This window comes from Semicossyphus pulcher, unplaced genomic scaffold, assembly GCF_022749685.1.
Source record: "Semicossyphus pulcher isolate SPU_LCO1_2020_fin unplaced genomic scaffold, fSemPul1.0.p SCAF_15, whole genome shotgun sequence".
Taxonomy (NCBI): domain Eukaryota; kingdom Metazoa; phylum Chordata; class Actinopteri; order Labriformes; family Labridae; genus Semicossyphus; species Semicossyphus pulcher.
This window is the reverse complement of record NW_027211659.1, coordinates 7,015,325-7,030,360: the sequence shown is the minus strand read 5'-3', so window position 1 is coordinate 7,030,360 and position 15,036 is coordinate 7,015,325. Positions and strand designations below refer to the sequence as shown.

At 39.4% G+C, this 15,036-nt stretch overlaps 1 protein-coding gene across 2 annotated transcripts; it reads right to left on the bottom strand.

The window, feature by feature from the left end:
* Positions 1–890: 890 nt before the first annotated feature.
* On the bottom strand, positions 891–7,622 carry klf5b (Kruppel like factor 5b). 2 transcript variants are annotated; one of them, XM_069663269.1, is made up of 4 exons: positions 7,398–7,622; positions 3,698–4,604; positions 3,537–3,596; positions 891–3,201 (listed from the first exon to the last, which is right to left on the bottom strand). In XM_069663269.1, the coding sequence occupies exons 2-4, from the start codon at positions 4,590–4,592 to the stop codon at positions 3,023–3,025; spliced, it is 1,134 nt and encodes a 377-aa protein (XP_069519370.1). In that variant the 5' UTR covers positions 4,593–4,604; positions 7,398–7,622; the 3' UTR covers positions 891–3,022. The 2 variants fall into 2 exon arrangements, with proteins under 2 accessions (XP_069519370.1, XP_069519369.1); XM_069663268.1 differs by lacking the exon at positions 7,398–7,622 and adding an exon at positions 6,290–6,454.
* Positions 7,623–15,036: the final 7,414 nt, after the last annotated feature.

Here is a 15,036-nt window from a genome sequence, read left to right as displayed (position 1 = left end):
TTCCCAATCCACTAAGCTTTTTCGGTGTGTACTAGGCTACATCACACGTGTGATTTATCACACACGAGAGGCCACACAGTGTAGGCTATACTGTACCAGCAGAGTGTAAAGTGCATTTGTAAGCAAATAGGAGTGCTATTATAACTCAGGACAAGCTCAGACAACTTCTGGGGTTGGTACAGATTTTCCTGGCACCTTTTGTCAATACCTATGCTATGACTAATGTCAAGAACACTTTACAAGAGTTAAACAAACAAAAGGGGGCGTAATCTTGTTTTCTCGGATCAGATTTAATTGTCAATAAGAAGAAGTGTAAAAAGGGTGTGCTCTTTAATAATAAGTAGATACTGAGGCCAAATTATGAGTTGCTGCTCTGTAAAAGAAAAACAACTTTAACAGAAAAGACTAACGCTAAGAGATGTGAAGGAAGAAGAATGTTTTAGGAAGAGTTGTAAATTTAGAGTAATAAAAACTACATCTTTAGAAGTTTAAAAAATATTGTCGTTTCCTCTTTACAAGTGGATGTTTCTTATAATCAGAACACTTTTAAATCGATTTTTAAAAAGCATTTCAACTTTGCATCTTCGTAAAAAAAAAAAAAAAAAGTTTAGGGACTTTAAAGAAGACATGTTTACAAAATGCAACATACTATGACCAAAGTATCTATTTTTTGTATCCTCATTGTCAACTTCCACGTCAATACCATCTGAGTTGACCTTAAACAACAAGCCATAGTTTATGAATAAATGTACAACCAAAAAAATACGAAATATATGGAAACACACCTAAATAATCTAGAAAAAAACAAATGTTAGGTGTCTAAAAAAGTTTTAAAAGATCAAACATTCAAGACAAAATATTCAACACAAAACTTTATTTGCACTGTGAGGGTCACATGGCTTCATAGCACATTTGATCAATTCAGGCTACATCTTCATGTAAGGAAGCTACAACGAAATATGGTAACGCCTTTCATGTCAAAAACATTTGTGTTTGTCTATATGTTTTAAAAGTATTGCAGTAATTCAACCGCACATACTCCATACTCTATCCACTGCTATAGGGAGATGACAGAGCGGACTGTAACAATATTAATCATTTAATCGTAACTTAGACTAATAAAAATAAAAATCTGCAATTTAAAAAAAGTTTGAAATCTTTAAACATCCAAAAAGCAATCAATGGATGTATCAATAACAGCAGATACAAAATATATACATCTTAAAAAATTATAGAGACTTAAAAAAATCAATTTTGTTCAACCTGACTCAATTTATAAAGAAACTTGGTCATAAATAGAGATTGCTATATTGTGGAAATAAGGAGGGACAGCCAATACACAGAACCATTTTGGCAGAGAAGAGTACCTGATAAAAGAACTTTGTTTTTCATTAATCAAAAAAAAAAAAAGCATTTAAAGGCACTTCAAAAGGTGTTTGGATAGTCGTCAAAGGAACCAAAAGCTTCCACAGATGTTCAGACTGGCAGGTGCTCAGTCTAAAAAAAAAAATCTCAGGCTCACAGACATCACTTTGAAATGCTACAATCCTGTTATGAGACACCTAACGTTCGCACGCATAATTTGTAACCAAAACAAATTTGAGAGTGTGAATTTCTTCGTTATAACAGCTTCCAAAAGAACTCTGACCTGCTGCTGAAATGTCACGCACACAAATGTGTTGTAAATGTTGTATGAGCGTTTCTATCACACTGTCCTTATTGCAAGTTGAGATATTGCTGTGCGGCTGGAGTTGACATGGGACTACACATCAGCCAATCAAAATAAGTTAAACCTTTTTTAAATAGTTAAATAAAATCATGTCAAGTTCAAAGAAGTCCTGACATAAAACAAACAAAAATGCACCGTTTGATCTATTTCTGCACCTGCTTGAAAGACACCAACACTTCCTCTAATGACCATATCTATAATACAGTTAAGGGGCATAGATAGATACAGAACATTTATAGTGCTGTCCGAATAATCTTCCTTTTATTATCCATAAATCTGGCAGTATTAAAGACGTGCTTTCTTTCTAAATACCGTAAAATTCGGTGTATAAGACGCACCTGTCATACATTTTTTTAATCTAAAAAGTGGGCTGCGTCCTTTATACCGGTGCGACCAATATACCAGAATAAAATGCAGAGAGAGGTATTTTATGGTGTTCCGGTATTTTACACACACGATGGCGCAATAATCTAGCTAAAGCTTCGTTATGAAAATGCGCCATCATGACCGATAGTGCAGCCACCATCTTCAAAACAATCAACGTTACCGTAGCTAGCAGGACTGCAAACTCGACATGACGAAATCAGATGGTAGGCTGTAATTTGTGTGTGTTTTGAATGTGTTCAAATAAAAATAAATTGATATAGTGTTGAAATAACTTGTATACAAGTTTTTATTAATAAATAGCTATAGAAAATCAGACTGCATCTTATATTCCTGTGCGACTAATATTCCGAATTTTACGTTACATAACTTGTTCAACTTGACTGACTGCTGTTACTTTCTATATAAAAACACACAAACCCTATTATCCCCTGACCTGCTGGCTAAAACAACACTTTCTCTGACCTTCCAGATACTATATCTGCACTTACAGTATGGCAGTTTGCTATATAAGTTAATTAAATAAATGCCCACACCATGGCACACTGTCGTCGTGATCTGTACAATCAGAACTTGAAAATCAATATTGATATTTGGAGTTTGTTAGTTTGCAGTGCTACAAAATCAAATAAAATTTAAACCCTTAAAAGATTTTATTACTACATTTGGCAAATACGTCAAATATCGAATTTCCCCCAATTTTATAGCCAATGTGTGGAAATGAAATAAGGCAACAGTAATGTTTGATCTTTGTACAATAAAATAACTTGTGGGACAGCACTGCTCAGAATGTCTCCACTTGGAAATGAGTGGAATAAACCTCAGTTTTAAATGTTTGCTGATATTCAAGTGCTAGTTCTTTGTCCATATTTACTAGTTTAAAAAAATTTGATTTGCAGGAGTGGTTGTCTAGCTCTGGTGTCTCTTCATGTGCAGTGCCAGGTGATCAGATCGGGAGAAGCAGCGGTTACACACACTGCACTGGAAAGGCTTCGCCCCGGTGTGTTTCCTGAAATGGCGAGTCAGCTCGTCAGACCGGGCGAAACGCCACTCACACCCCTCCCAGGAGCACTGGTACGGCTTCTCTCCTTCAGCAGACAAATCAAAAGGAAAGAGAACATTAGGATATATTTACATCAATAATAACAAAACTTAGAAATGTGGAATATTTCCACAAATCTCCAGATACATTTTGACGATGATTGAGCCGATACTTTTTAAAAACACGCCTCATAAATCACAGCATGTCTTTTCCACTGCCGCCTTTATGAGAGCTGCAGGGGTTTATGTGATTTGACAGCAGTGTGATGTGTTCCAGGTCTGTCAGCCGCGAGAATGCATCTGCATGCCAAGTGCATTTTTCTGCCTGGCAACATCGCAACTTTCACCCCAAAATAAGAAATGCAACTCGAAAACATTTTACCTGTGTGTGTCCGTAGATGGGCTTTTAAATGAGAAGACTTGGTGTATACTTTCTTGCACCCTAAAGAAAAAGAAAGCTCATTTAGATCAATTTGATATTGTCTAAAGATAGAGAAATGTCCTTCTCTTAAAGTTGCTGTGCAGAATGAACAGAAGACTCACCTGGGACATCGCAGTGGTGAATCCGCCGTCTCTCCAGATCAGGATTATTCCTTCGATTGAATTTTCCTGAAGCCGACTGGGCCAACACCGGGGACAGCGGTCCAACACCCAGCGTCGTCTGAACTGGTGTTAGGGTTGAACGCTGGACTGGCACCGGACCTAATCCAGCATTGGAACTCTGGTTGGAGCTTTGGATTGGAGCTACACTAGAAGTCTGTCCTGCACTGATGGGATTGTGGGTCTGGAAAGTTAACTTGGAGGCGATGCTGGCTTCATAGGAAGGAGGGGGGGACAGATTGTGAAGGAGCTCCTTCCCCCGGTCTGGACTTGAGGGCTCAGAGTTCGGAGGAGAAGGTGGCAGATAGGTTGGCCTTTGCTGATGGCTTGCATGTCGATGAAATGGGAAATTCTGGGGAGTGCTTTTGGCTGAATTCTGCACTTGGCCTACATGGACGTTCCCAACAGGTAGACTTAATGGCGCCATTGGGATGGAGCTCAGCTGCGACCCATGAACGAGCTGCTCCAAGTCAGAGTTCAAAAGCTGAAACAGGGGAACATCCTGAAAATCTGGCACTTCCTGTTTGATGTAGAAGTTGCCGCTAGCATTGTTGGCTGCGTTATAAACACCCGGGTAATCTGGGAGTGTTGGTGGCACACCGCTGCCCTCACAGGTGGAGTGTATCAGGTGGGATGAAGGCTCTGTTTTGATCTGTCTCATAGTCCTGCAAAGACCAGGGTGCAGGTAAGTGACGTCGGGGAGGAGCAGGCTCATGTTGACGCTGTAAGGGGAGGCGAAGTCCTCGGTGAATGGCGGCTCTAACGTCAGGGAGCTGTCTCTGCACAATATTTTGGAATTTGCTATGTCCTGTTGGTGTGAAGCGAAGTAGCTGTCCATCTCTGATTTACCCTGAAAGAGAAGGAAATGATCAGGTCAGCCATGGTCAAACTGTGTCTGTTAATCTGAAATGCAGTTGTTTTACAAAAACACAATCGTCAAATTATTGTTCAGGCAGTTAGTTTTTTTTTCCGTATATTGTAACCAGTATAGAAACTTTTCATGTGACGCTAGCAAAGAGTGAAACGTTTGTCAAAGCCAGCAAAAAGTTAGTTATAAGCTGTGTCCCAATCCAGAGGCTGCAGCCTTCGAAGGAGGCGATCTACAGAGGATGCACCGCTCATAGCCTGAGTAGACTGAAGCCAAACTGAAATGAGACGGTCTGGTCTACGGACGATTTCCTGTTTGCGTCACCAGCTGTTCCTGCCGTTACCCTATCCTGTTGCCTACCAACAGGTAGCTAGCAGGCTAACTAGCTAGCATAACTAAGGTCACATAACACATAATTTTTTTACGTGTAACGCTAGCTATTCGATTAAGTAGAAACCAAAAACTTTTACATTTAAAAGTGTATTCCTTAAAGAGTCCGCGCATCTCATTTGAATATGGCCACGAAGGATGCACTCGATGGATCCTTCGTGGTCTGGGAAAAGGAGGACGCATTTGCATTTGAAAGAGCCTGTTAATTGTGACAGGCGTCGATGCGCTGTCGCAATCGGCCTTCAAATGCGCCCTCGAAGGATGCTCAGCTTTAGTGTTTTCCCATCACACATGTTAAGGCTGTATTTTTAGATTTATTGTTAGGGTAATTATAAGTTTCGTGTAAAAAAAGAAGTGTTCATCCCGTACATTTTCATAAACCAAGGGGATCCGGAAGGGGTATTAGCGGAGCTGCCGCTAACATTAGCCTAGCTTGTTTCTGGGTTTTTTGGTTAGGATTCCAGGTCATACTACAATGATAGGAATCATTTCAAATTCATAAAGGGTAGTATACAGCCATTAAAAAGGGCTGAGAATGTATACATTTAAATCACACTGACATCGGTCAATACTGGAGTCTAAGTTTCTGAGTTTATACCGGGAGGAATAAATGGTATTGGAACATTTGTCCTTTGATACTGATATTCTAAAACAAAAAATATAGAAGAAATCCAGAATTTATCATTGACCCTGAATGTCCCATTTCGTTGCTACTGCTGTTCTAACATTAAAGCCACCACTCTCAACTGCTGCAGCCTTAAAAAAATATAACTAACTAACTGGTATGAATTAATTTAGGGATGCATTTGGGGCCTGCACTTATGTACCCACACTGGCACATCAAAGACCCCCCACACCTCACCCCCCTCCCTCTGTCGTTACAAGCAGCAGACGCCCTCCTGAAACAGCCTAAGCTGTTTGGAAATACATGTCTGAAATTAGAACATCCAGTTGCTCTGCAGCGCTATGCATCTTCCTCACAAGTTTCTGGAGCGGGTGCAACGTTTCACATCCCAGCCATGCGTGCCCTGCTGCGCGTGATTCAGCCTGAATGTCAGCATCAACACACACATCCAAAGCGAATTTCAGTCACGTGTTTCACGGACACAAACTGTTAATTATCACAAACAAACACTCAGGCCTCCTGCATCTTTAAATAAAAAACAGGCAGTTTTGCTTTGATCAGCAACATTCAGTCTTATACGTCAAACCAGCAGGCATCAGTAAACAGTGATGCTCTGAGGCAGATCTCAAAAGAGAAAAATGCAATCTCCTACCATATTATAATCCTGAAAAGAGGAACTTCCCGGGACAACATCCCTCGTGTTACACAGCACTTGTCCATGATCTTCACCTCTCACACCGTCGGCTGTTTTATGGAGAAACTGCGCGTCCTGCCCCGGAGCGACCCAAACATTATTATTCCTCACGGCGGCGGCCATAAACGCAGAGATACTCTCTTTAACTATGTGCAATCTTTCAAATATAAATAAAGCATATGTATTATTTAGTTTCGGAATGATCTATACGAGCAAGGAGCCAGCTGTCAAACGTTCATTCCGCCTATTTTGCGCTGGCTTGTCAAATTACGCAACTGCGTGATATCAGCGCGTCTGCAGGGCGGGGCTGAACATGTGCAAAATAAACAGGACAAGCAGGCGATCGGGAAGGGATACACCTAATGCAATGAATGCCGTGTGTTGTAGAATGTTTCGGTGAAATGGAAATGGAGTGTGGAAATGAAACTTAACAAGTGGGGATGAAGAGGCAATTGAGGAAGATGAGGGAGAAGTGTCCATAAATGAGGAGTTTATTCAGATTTCAGAATAAAGTCTATCAGGTGGTTTAAGGGAAAGGACAATCAGTATTTCTCAGGATTATTTTGAAAGGGGAATTTTCTAAAAAGTTCAAATGACTTAAAGATGGAAGAAAAAACTTCACCTAAATGCACCTTTTGACAGATTTGATTCAAACGGTCATATTTGACCTCTGAGACCTCTACGGACACTTTCCCACTGATGATTTGACATCTCTCACCAAAGTGAATCAAATTTGCATAGAGCACTTTCTGATTTTCTTCAGAGCCTCCAGCACGCTTGGGTCCTGGTCTGGCATGTTAAAAACGCCACTGACTGCAGTGCAGCTGTCTGTCAGGACTGCATACTTGATGCCAACATTCCTGAGCCGGCAGTGAAGCCTGCGCACATATACTGTACGCTGGCGGTGGATGTTTCCATCAAAATAGCTCAACATTTCACTCCGACACATTGTGCGACATGCTGCAATAATGTTCTGTATTAAACCCGCCTGCAGTTGTTGTAACTTTGACTTTTAAACTAAACTGCATATGCTGCATTTAAGTACTTCTTTCTATGCTTTACGTACCTTTTGTTGTGACCTTGTGGGAACTTTGACATATGATGTTTTTATCTTCCTCTTTTGTTCTTTACATCCTTGGATAAACTCCAGATTTCTGGCTCAGCAATAAAAAGGAGTCAGTAATCCCACCTCCAGCACGCTCGCACTCAGTGTCTCAGCTTTAAACCTCAGCTTAAAGAAACACAACTGCTTTGACGGGGTTCCGTTTTTTTTCTCACACAGGTGTAGCAAGTATTAAACCACATCAGTGACAATGCCACTGCAACAAGCTGGAACTGGAAACACAGGTATGCCACGGTGTTGGCAGGGATGTGGACTAGGCTCATTATTACAAGGAAAAAAAATCAGTGTGTGTGTAAAAGGATTTTTGCTTTTAAATGTGACATTTACAGCCACTCCCTCAGTGTTTGTCTTCAGGCGGTTTCTGTGCTGTTGTTAAAATGTTGTAACTGCTCAAACTGTAGGCTTGACTGAACACGAGTATCACTGAGGTTAGTTAAGGTCGGATGTGAAACAAACAACAAATATTAATACTTTACTTTTATGCAGTGTAAAATCATATTTAACCAGTGGTCTTTATTTGAGACCTTAAGAGACAGGAGTCTGTAAACGTCCCGACAGAGAATCATTAATCCCTAGCCTTCTCTGAACTCACTGTGTTTGTTTTACTGACGAGTCAAAACTTAAAAAGGAGTTTCTAATACTTTACGTGTCAGAAAGCGTCCTTGGGGAAGTAAGCAAATACTGTTGTAGTACTCTGACCTAACTTGAACTTATATTTTAATATATATATATATTTCTTTTAATCAGTTTTTTTGCTTTGTGTCCTAATGCTCTGTTTTTAACTGTAAAGCACTTTGAATTGCTTTGTGTATGAACGGTGCTCTATAAATAAACTTGCCTTGTCTTCGGTTTTATAGCTTGTATGTTTGCTCTTTATTCAAGTCTGTATTGTAAATGAAAAAATATATTTTTGTTGTAATTGTATACATTTATTGTGTGTTTTGCATGGCCTCTCGTGTATTTGCTGTTGAGTTTTATGTGGCACATCTCTTGATGGGCATCGCAAATCAGCTATGGATGCTGCAGCGTTGATTTTCATACTCGTCCCTATACAAATAAGCAATGAATAAATGTTTGTTCTGATAACAATCTTTTAACAATTTATTCCCTATGCTTATTGTTTTTAACCTTCTGTTAGTGCTGTGATGCGTTTTATTTTGAAAAGCTTGGTGAATAAAAGCTATTACTCACATTTCTATTCTACTCAACTCTGTAACCACGGATCTTTTAACTTGACCAACATGTTTTTGTTGCTGGTATGCGTGTGGTTGGGAGAGATAGTGCGGGTATAAGAGAGTGTGTGTGTGTGTGTGTGTGTGTTTGTAACGTACTGCTGTGTCATTCTGCATTGTGTCTTGTGTTGTAGTCTTGGAACTTGGTGATGTTTTAATTGTGACTTGGATGAAAATTAGCTTTAAGCTAACACTGGTACAATGCATCGTCACATGGTCAATTTTAAATAAATAAATAAATAAATATAATATTGTTCTATGTTTATAATGCTTATTTAACTCTACTTAAGTATCCTCGACAGTAGGAGCTCTGGTGTTTGACTTGTATCTTTTCCTAAGTTTCCTGTCATGCTCCAAAAACAGCAACACCTTGTACGTGTACCTCGTCCTTGCATGTGTAAATCTACTACTGATTCTAATTCTGATCCGTACTATTGCTTTATTAGATATTTGAATTCCCTCTACTTAAATTATTCTAATTATGTGATGATATTTTTAGGCACGAGACAAAAATTAGTGCCAAATAAAAAAGCTGACATGTTCATATTTTTCATGATGCAGTAAAAAAATAATGTGAAACATATTTAAATGTCTGCTGATCAACCAATTAGGATCTGACTGATTGCCTGTCATGTGCTGACCTTTCAGAGTGCAATTTAAATCCGGGGATGTCTCGGCTCCAAGAGGAGCAACTGTCATTCTTGGCTCTTCCTGTGCAGCGAATGTGAGCCGAGCCCTCCTCCATATCCCCCGCATTAAAACCTCACAATATGCCCAACAACTGCACAGCGGAGGAGAGGGAATGCACGGTATGTGCTTACAGCATCACAACTCCTCTCTCGTCTCACATGGACTAATATGGCCAAGCCAAGAGGGGATCGGACAATAAGCACATGGCAGCACAGGGCTACTGTAAGCACACTGTGGGGTTCTTTTATTTTGAAAGGGTGACATAACTTCAAAGAAGCGATTAACTCTTTGGTGGTGTTAATTTAAATGACTACTGTGTATCATTTTTTTTGCATGTCGTTGCCTGTTAATAATCTTCGATGTTATTACATTAAATGTGACACAACTTACAAATATTAAAGGTCTATATTTAGTGTATTGCACAGCAGTTGCTTGGCGCTGCCACCAGAGGGCAATGGTCAGCTGCAGTGAAACTTCACTTGTGCTTTTACGTACTCCAGCTTTGTACTGCTGAACCATCAAAGCAACACCATGCATTTGAATTTATACTGTGTATAATTACCTCTTATAGCCAGTGAAAGGACAAAGTAACAGGATGCTTTTTACGCATTTAATAGACACTTTAATTTAATCAACACACACGTTTCGCTATCTTTTATTTGGATGTGTTTTAATGACACCAACAAGTTAATTTCTATGTTTTTTAATAATCTTTAAACTCTTGACTTGTGTATAGATTCAGTTGTAATTATCTTAAAAAGCTTGCGTATTAATATTTTCATTTGACTCTCCATATCCTCTTTAAAACCTCCAGCAGGCACTCAGAATGATAATTTATTTCATGTCAGCTCTACAAAGCCTGCCCTTGAAAAATAAAACAATCAATAATTTCTTCTTTGGCTTTATTATTTCGTCTCAAGTTTGGCTGTGTTACAAGCGCGGGCTTGTTGACTCTGTACAGCATTTATCTGATGTGACACAGTTTCATTAGGCATTAGTAATCATTTCCATAGCACACAACATTAGAGCACTCCTGTTTGTAAAACAGCAGATGAGGCTAATGCCGTCCTCTGGGGAGAAATTCAATATAATTCGTTAATTAAACGGAATAATTTAATTACAGTAACTTAGAAAGCATTCATCAATATAATTGTTTCTGGAGCCAGCTTTATAATTGAGGTTTAAGTGAAAACAAGTCCGTTTCTAATGTTGGTAATGTGCTGACATAGTTCTCCCACCCTCCATTTGTTCCTCTCTGATCTTCCACCATGCCGTTTCTCCACACTGTTTTCCTTTGATAGCCGGCCATACCACATCAGCAAGACCAAAACATTTATTACAGCCATTTAATTTAACCTCTCTACAGGCTCGGACAAGAAGACAGGGATGATAGCACAGCCGCTCTGAAAGACTCTCGCTGTTCGCCTTCTAATCTGATCCTCTCTGTTGCCCTTTCATAAAGACACCAGAGTATTACCCCGACTCCAAACATACCTCTGCCATTTAAACTGTCTTAGATTTCACCGCAAAAGACGACCAAATAGAGTCCAATTCATTCTTCAGGGCCCGAATAATAAAACATAATTTTAGTCTAATCTGCCTGAAGAATGTCCCGTGTTTGAAGTTGACAGTGCTCTATCTTCTGGGAGGAATAATTGCCTTTTGAGTACAGCAGGAGAGGCCACTGGGGTAAGCCTGTCGAGGGTCTGCACCTTACAGGTGTGCCCTTGGACAGACAACCTCCTCGTTGTTCTGCAGAGACGAGGGGGGGAAAAAAGCCAGACTGAAAGAATTCATCTGCCAGTTGAAACTTTACAAGGCTCCGGCACAGCAGCGGCAGCAGCGAGTGTGGCCGGAGAGACGCGAACAAAGAGACACTGATCTGCTGTAATTCCTCCCGTCTGATGCAGCTGACAAATTCTTGTCATTAAAGTTTTATCATTTTGTAGGACAGGTTTGTGGAATTGACCGGGTTGTAATCTGTTAGAAATGGACAGCTATATTCGTGACAAACTTACTGACAGTTATTGTCCAGAAGTGTAAACGACACTCCTCAAATAGTGCGGGCTTTGTGTGCTCACAGAAGCATGAGCCGACGGTACACGGCCACCGTAATCCTGTTTGGCCATTGATTATGAAGTTAAACATTCATTTCGGTTAAAGTGTAGCGATTCCTCAGCCGTATGAGATTGTTATTTTCAAGCCTCCGTGCTAAGACAAACTAAATCTCTGCTTCATTTGTCTAACTTCTCGCTGATTTTTAATGGGGCCTTATTAATTGAGCGGAGAAATCTGTCCCCTTTCTGAACATGGCATTGAAAGCTGCTGAACAGCTGTCCCAGCTCTGGAGAATCATATGGAAGAATGCATTATCGGCCTTGTTTGAATATTCCCTTAGATTTGGAATAATCAGGCAGCTATTCAGCAGTGAGATGGCCGTGCACAGATGCCAAAGCACAGCTGAGGGGAGCGAAACGCCGGCGTAATGCCGCTCCAACACACACGCGCACACACAAAACCAACAGCATGAAAAACGTGAATAATGCAGGTGTGCTTTCTGTCTGTATAGTGTGCTTATCATACATAAGAGCAAAGACGCTTTCTTTCACTCCTTTTATCTCCTTTTTCCTTTCTTCCTGCCATGTTCAAGGTGATCCCAGCTTTGCATATGGCTGATTAATCTTATTGCACAGTAGCTAACATTGATCACAGAAATGATTAGAAATGCATTAGTCAGCAGACTGTTTGGAGTGGTTGCGTTTAAGTGCTAGTGCCAAGCCATTTTCCATAGGTGTCCATGTTTTTAATTTTGTTATATAGAATTTTGCAAATGGATGCGTGCATGCCGCCCAAATACAGCATCAAAGCTTTAATGCCTACAGACATAATTTAATCTCGGAGATGGCAGGCCTGATGGACTGTGTAGAGAAGGCTTCCCTGCTAAATTCATTATGCTAAAAGTTGCTAGATCTCACGAGCTGATGAGAGAGAGACGCAGTGGCAGAACCTGTGTTGTGTTATGTGCTGTGTGAGGAGTCCTGGCTGTGCACTGCCATGTTGATGACAGCAGTTTGCACTTTTTACCACCGAGCTTTCACCAAGTCTAAAAAAGTGAACACAGCCAGCTCCTATGTACGGATGCTGTAACCTTTAATATAACGTCTTATTGTAAGTGCTTCTAATCCAGTGTTCAATCACGTACAGTAGCTGACAGCATGAGGTACAACAGTGTCACTAATGTGTTTAAAAAGTGACACTGCCACCTAGTGAATCAACTTTAAATGATCTCTTGTTTAAAGTTACATTAAGAAGCGCAGCCAACTGGGACTTCCATTCTGCTTTGGAACCCGTGCCGCTCCTTAATCCCTTTCAAAATAAAAGTTAAATGCAGAAAAAAAAACACCTGCCTTCATCCCAACAAACTTTTTGAAGCCTGACCTCTGTGACTGCAGCCCCTCCCCCCTCCCCACTCTTGGCTCAGACGCCTCCTTTAATCATTAAACAAAGTCTTTCTTTATTCACAAATATTCCTTTTGTTCCTGTGATTTCAGAGATAATGGAAGTAACAGTTCACTTTAAATGGCTTTTAGTTTGGTACTTTGGCACACACGAAGACACAAACTACACTAACTTTGTTTTTCTTTAATGACACAGAGATCATATTAATTAGAGCTGATTCTATTGTGTTACTAATTTAGAGACCACACTGAGAAAAGTAGGGTGCAAAGGAGCCTGACATTTACGTTTACACATATTGTTATTCTCTTAGGCACTGTCTCTTTTGCATTAACCAACACACTTTATATGTTCACTTATATTGTTTTTTGTATTGCTCTAATTTGTACTGCATTTTTTGGAGCAATCATTTCCTTCGGTGGGGACGCATCATGCACGATATTGGATTTTTTGCCGATATCGGATATGCCGATATTTTCCAACCCTTCTTGCCGATTGCCCATTTCAATACCGATATATTAGGCACATGTTTTTTCATCAAGTCTTCCCCTAGTGGAATTGGTATCATGCCTACTCTTATTGTAGTGGCCCAGAAATAACATAATACAGTGCTTTTTAAAATGTACACATTCACTGGGCAATACAAGAAAACTACTTAAACTTAGGTTATGTACAAAATGTCATATTTACATTTTCTTTTCTTTCTTTTAGGGAATCATTGAGCATTCAGGCAGAATTAAAGGGTTGTTTTATCGGCGGAAAATATCGGTGGAAAAATGACCGCCGATGCCAAATCTGCAGAAACCGACAACATGCCGATAATATCGTGCATCCCTATCCTTCGGGATTAATAAAGTTCTATCTTATCTTAACCAGGCACATATCTTAAAAGTAGGTTGTCACTTCACTAGACACAATGTTGCATTTATTGAAATCTTTTTACTTCTGTTTTAGTTTCCTTAAATTCAGTTTGCTTTAACACTGTGAGTTAAAACTTTATAATAAAATAAGTATTTCCATAATAAGAATGAGCCTACTTATAAAAAAAGATGATAATGAAACAACGTAAACATCCATAAACTTAGAATGTTTGCAGACTGTTTAAATTTTAAAACAGATAATGCTTTTAACATACTGTGTATTCAGTTACACTCATTTCCTGTTTTGGTCTGTGCAGATTTTTCTTCATTTTTATCAGTCAGAATCACAATTAGAGTCAGTTTTATTGGCCAAGTATGTGGGCACATATACATATGAGGAATTTGACTGTCAATGTACAGACACACAAATTGACATACTACACTTAAAACAAGGACAGGTTAGACAAGGTAACACAGACACTTAGATACTAAAAACTAAAACTACTATATACAGGCCTATAGATACAAACATATATTACAAAGTATTAATATATATATACATTATTTAGAAAACACAACACTTATAGACAAGAGACAACAATAGTGCCCTGATAACCAACATTAACCCTGTATGCTTAACTGCTTTTTTAAAAATTATTATAAATTTTACATTTTATTTACTCATTTTTCACTATTGGTTTAGGGCAGGTGTGAGGTCATTAAACAGCTGCATTTGGCACATGAGTGTTTTAATTGGTCTGGCAGGGGAATGTAAGCAGAAAATGGATTCATGTATTTTACATTTAAAACGGGAAACATTTGTCAGTTTACAGGAAGAAAAATACTGCCCGACTTTATATAGAATAATAAAAGTCAAAAAAATTCTAATATAAATCCTCCAGCAGACGTCTTAAATAAATAGGTTTGTAGAATTTCAGAACAATAAAACTCGCTTGATTACTCCGCAAAGGGACACCTTCACAATTAAAAAGCATGGCATCCGTTCAACAGCAGAGGTGCAACTCATAAGGGTCCCACCAAGACAACTCTTGCCACATGTTCAACACTCCCCCATTAAAAACCTGGGGAAATTAATGAGCTTCCATTGGCACCCTCACAACAAAGGGATCTATAAAGCAGCCTTAATGTTCTCAGGGAAACTTTACTCTTCAGTAGTTCCCAATCAACCGGTAGCAGCACATTTGGTTTTATTTCCCTTGTAACCCACAACGGGAGCTAAAAATGCTACTCGCTGCAACTTTACACAAATGTTATCCTTGATTGGAATCGCTTTAAGCTCATTCTTAATCACAGATTTGTCAATAATTAAGCATGTTGGGTTGT

Excerpts from the sequence above, each read along its gene's own strand:
- klf5b (XM_069663268.1), bottom strand. The coding sequence starts at position 6,454 with ATGGCCGCCGCCGTGAGGAATAATAATGTTTGGGTCGCTCCGGGGCAG. Across the intron at positions 4,605-6,289 it reads CTTTTCAGGATTATAATATG|GGTAAATCAGAGATGGACAG; the intron begins GTAGGAGATTGC and ends CTTCTCTTTCAG. Across the intron at positions 3,202-3,536 it reads CCATCTACGGACACACACAG|GAGAGAAGCCGTACCAGTGC; the intron begins GTAAAATGTTTT and ends TGTCTGCTGAAG.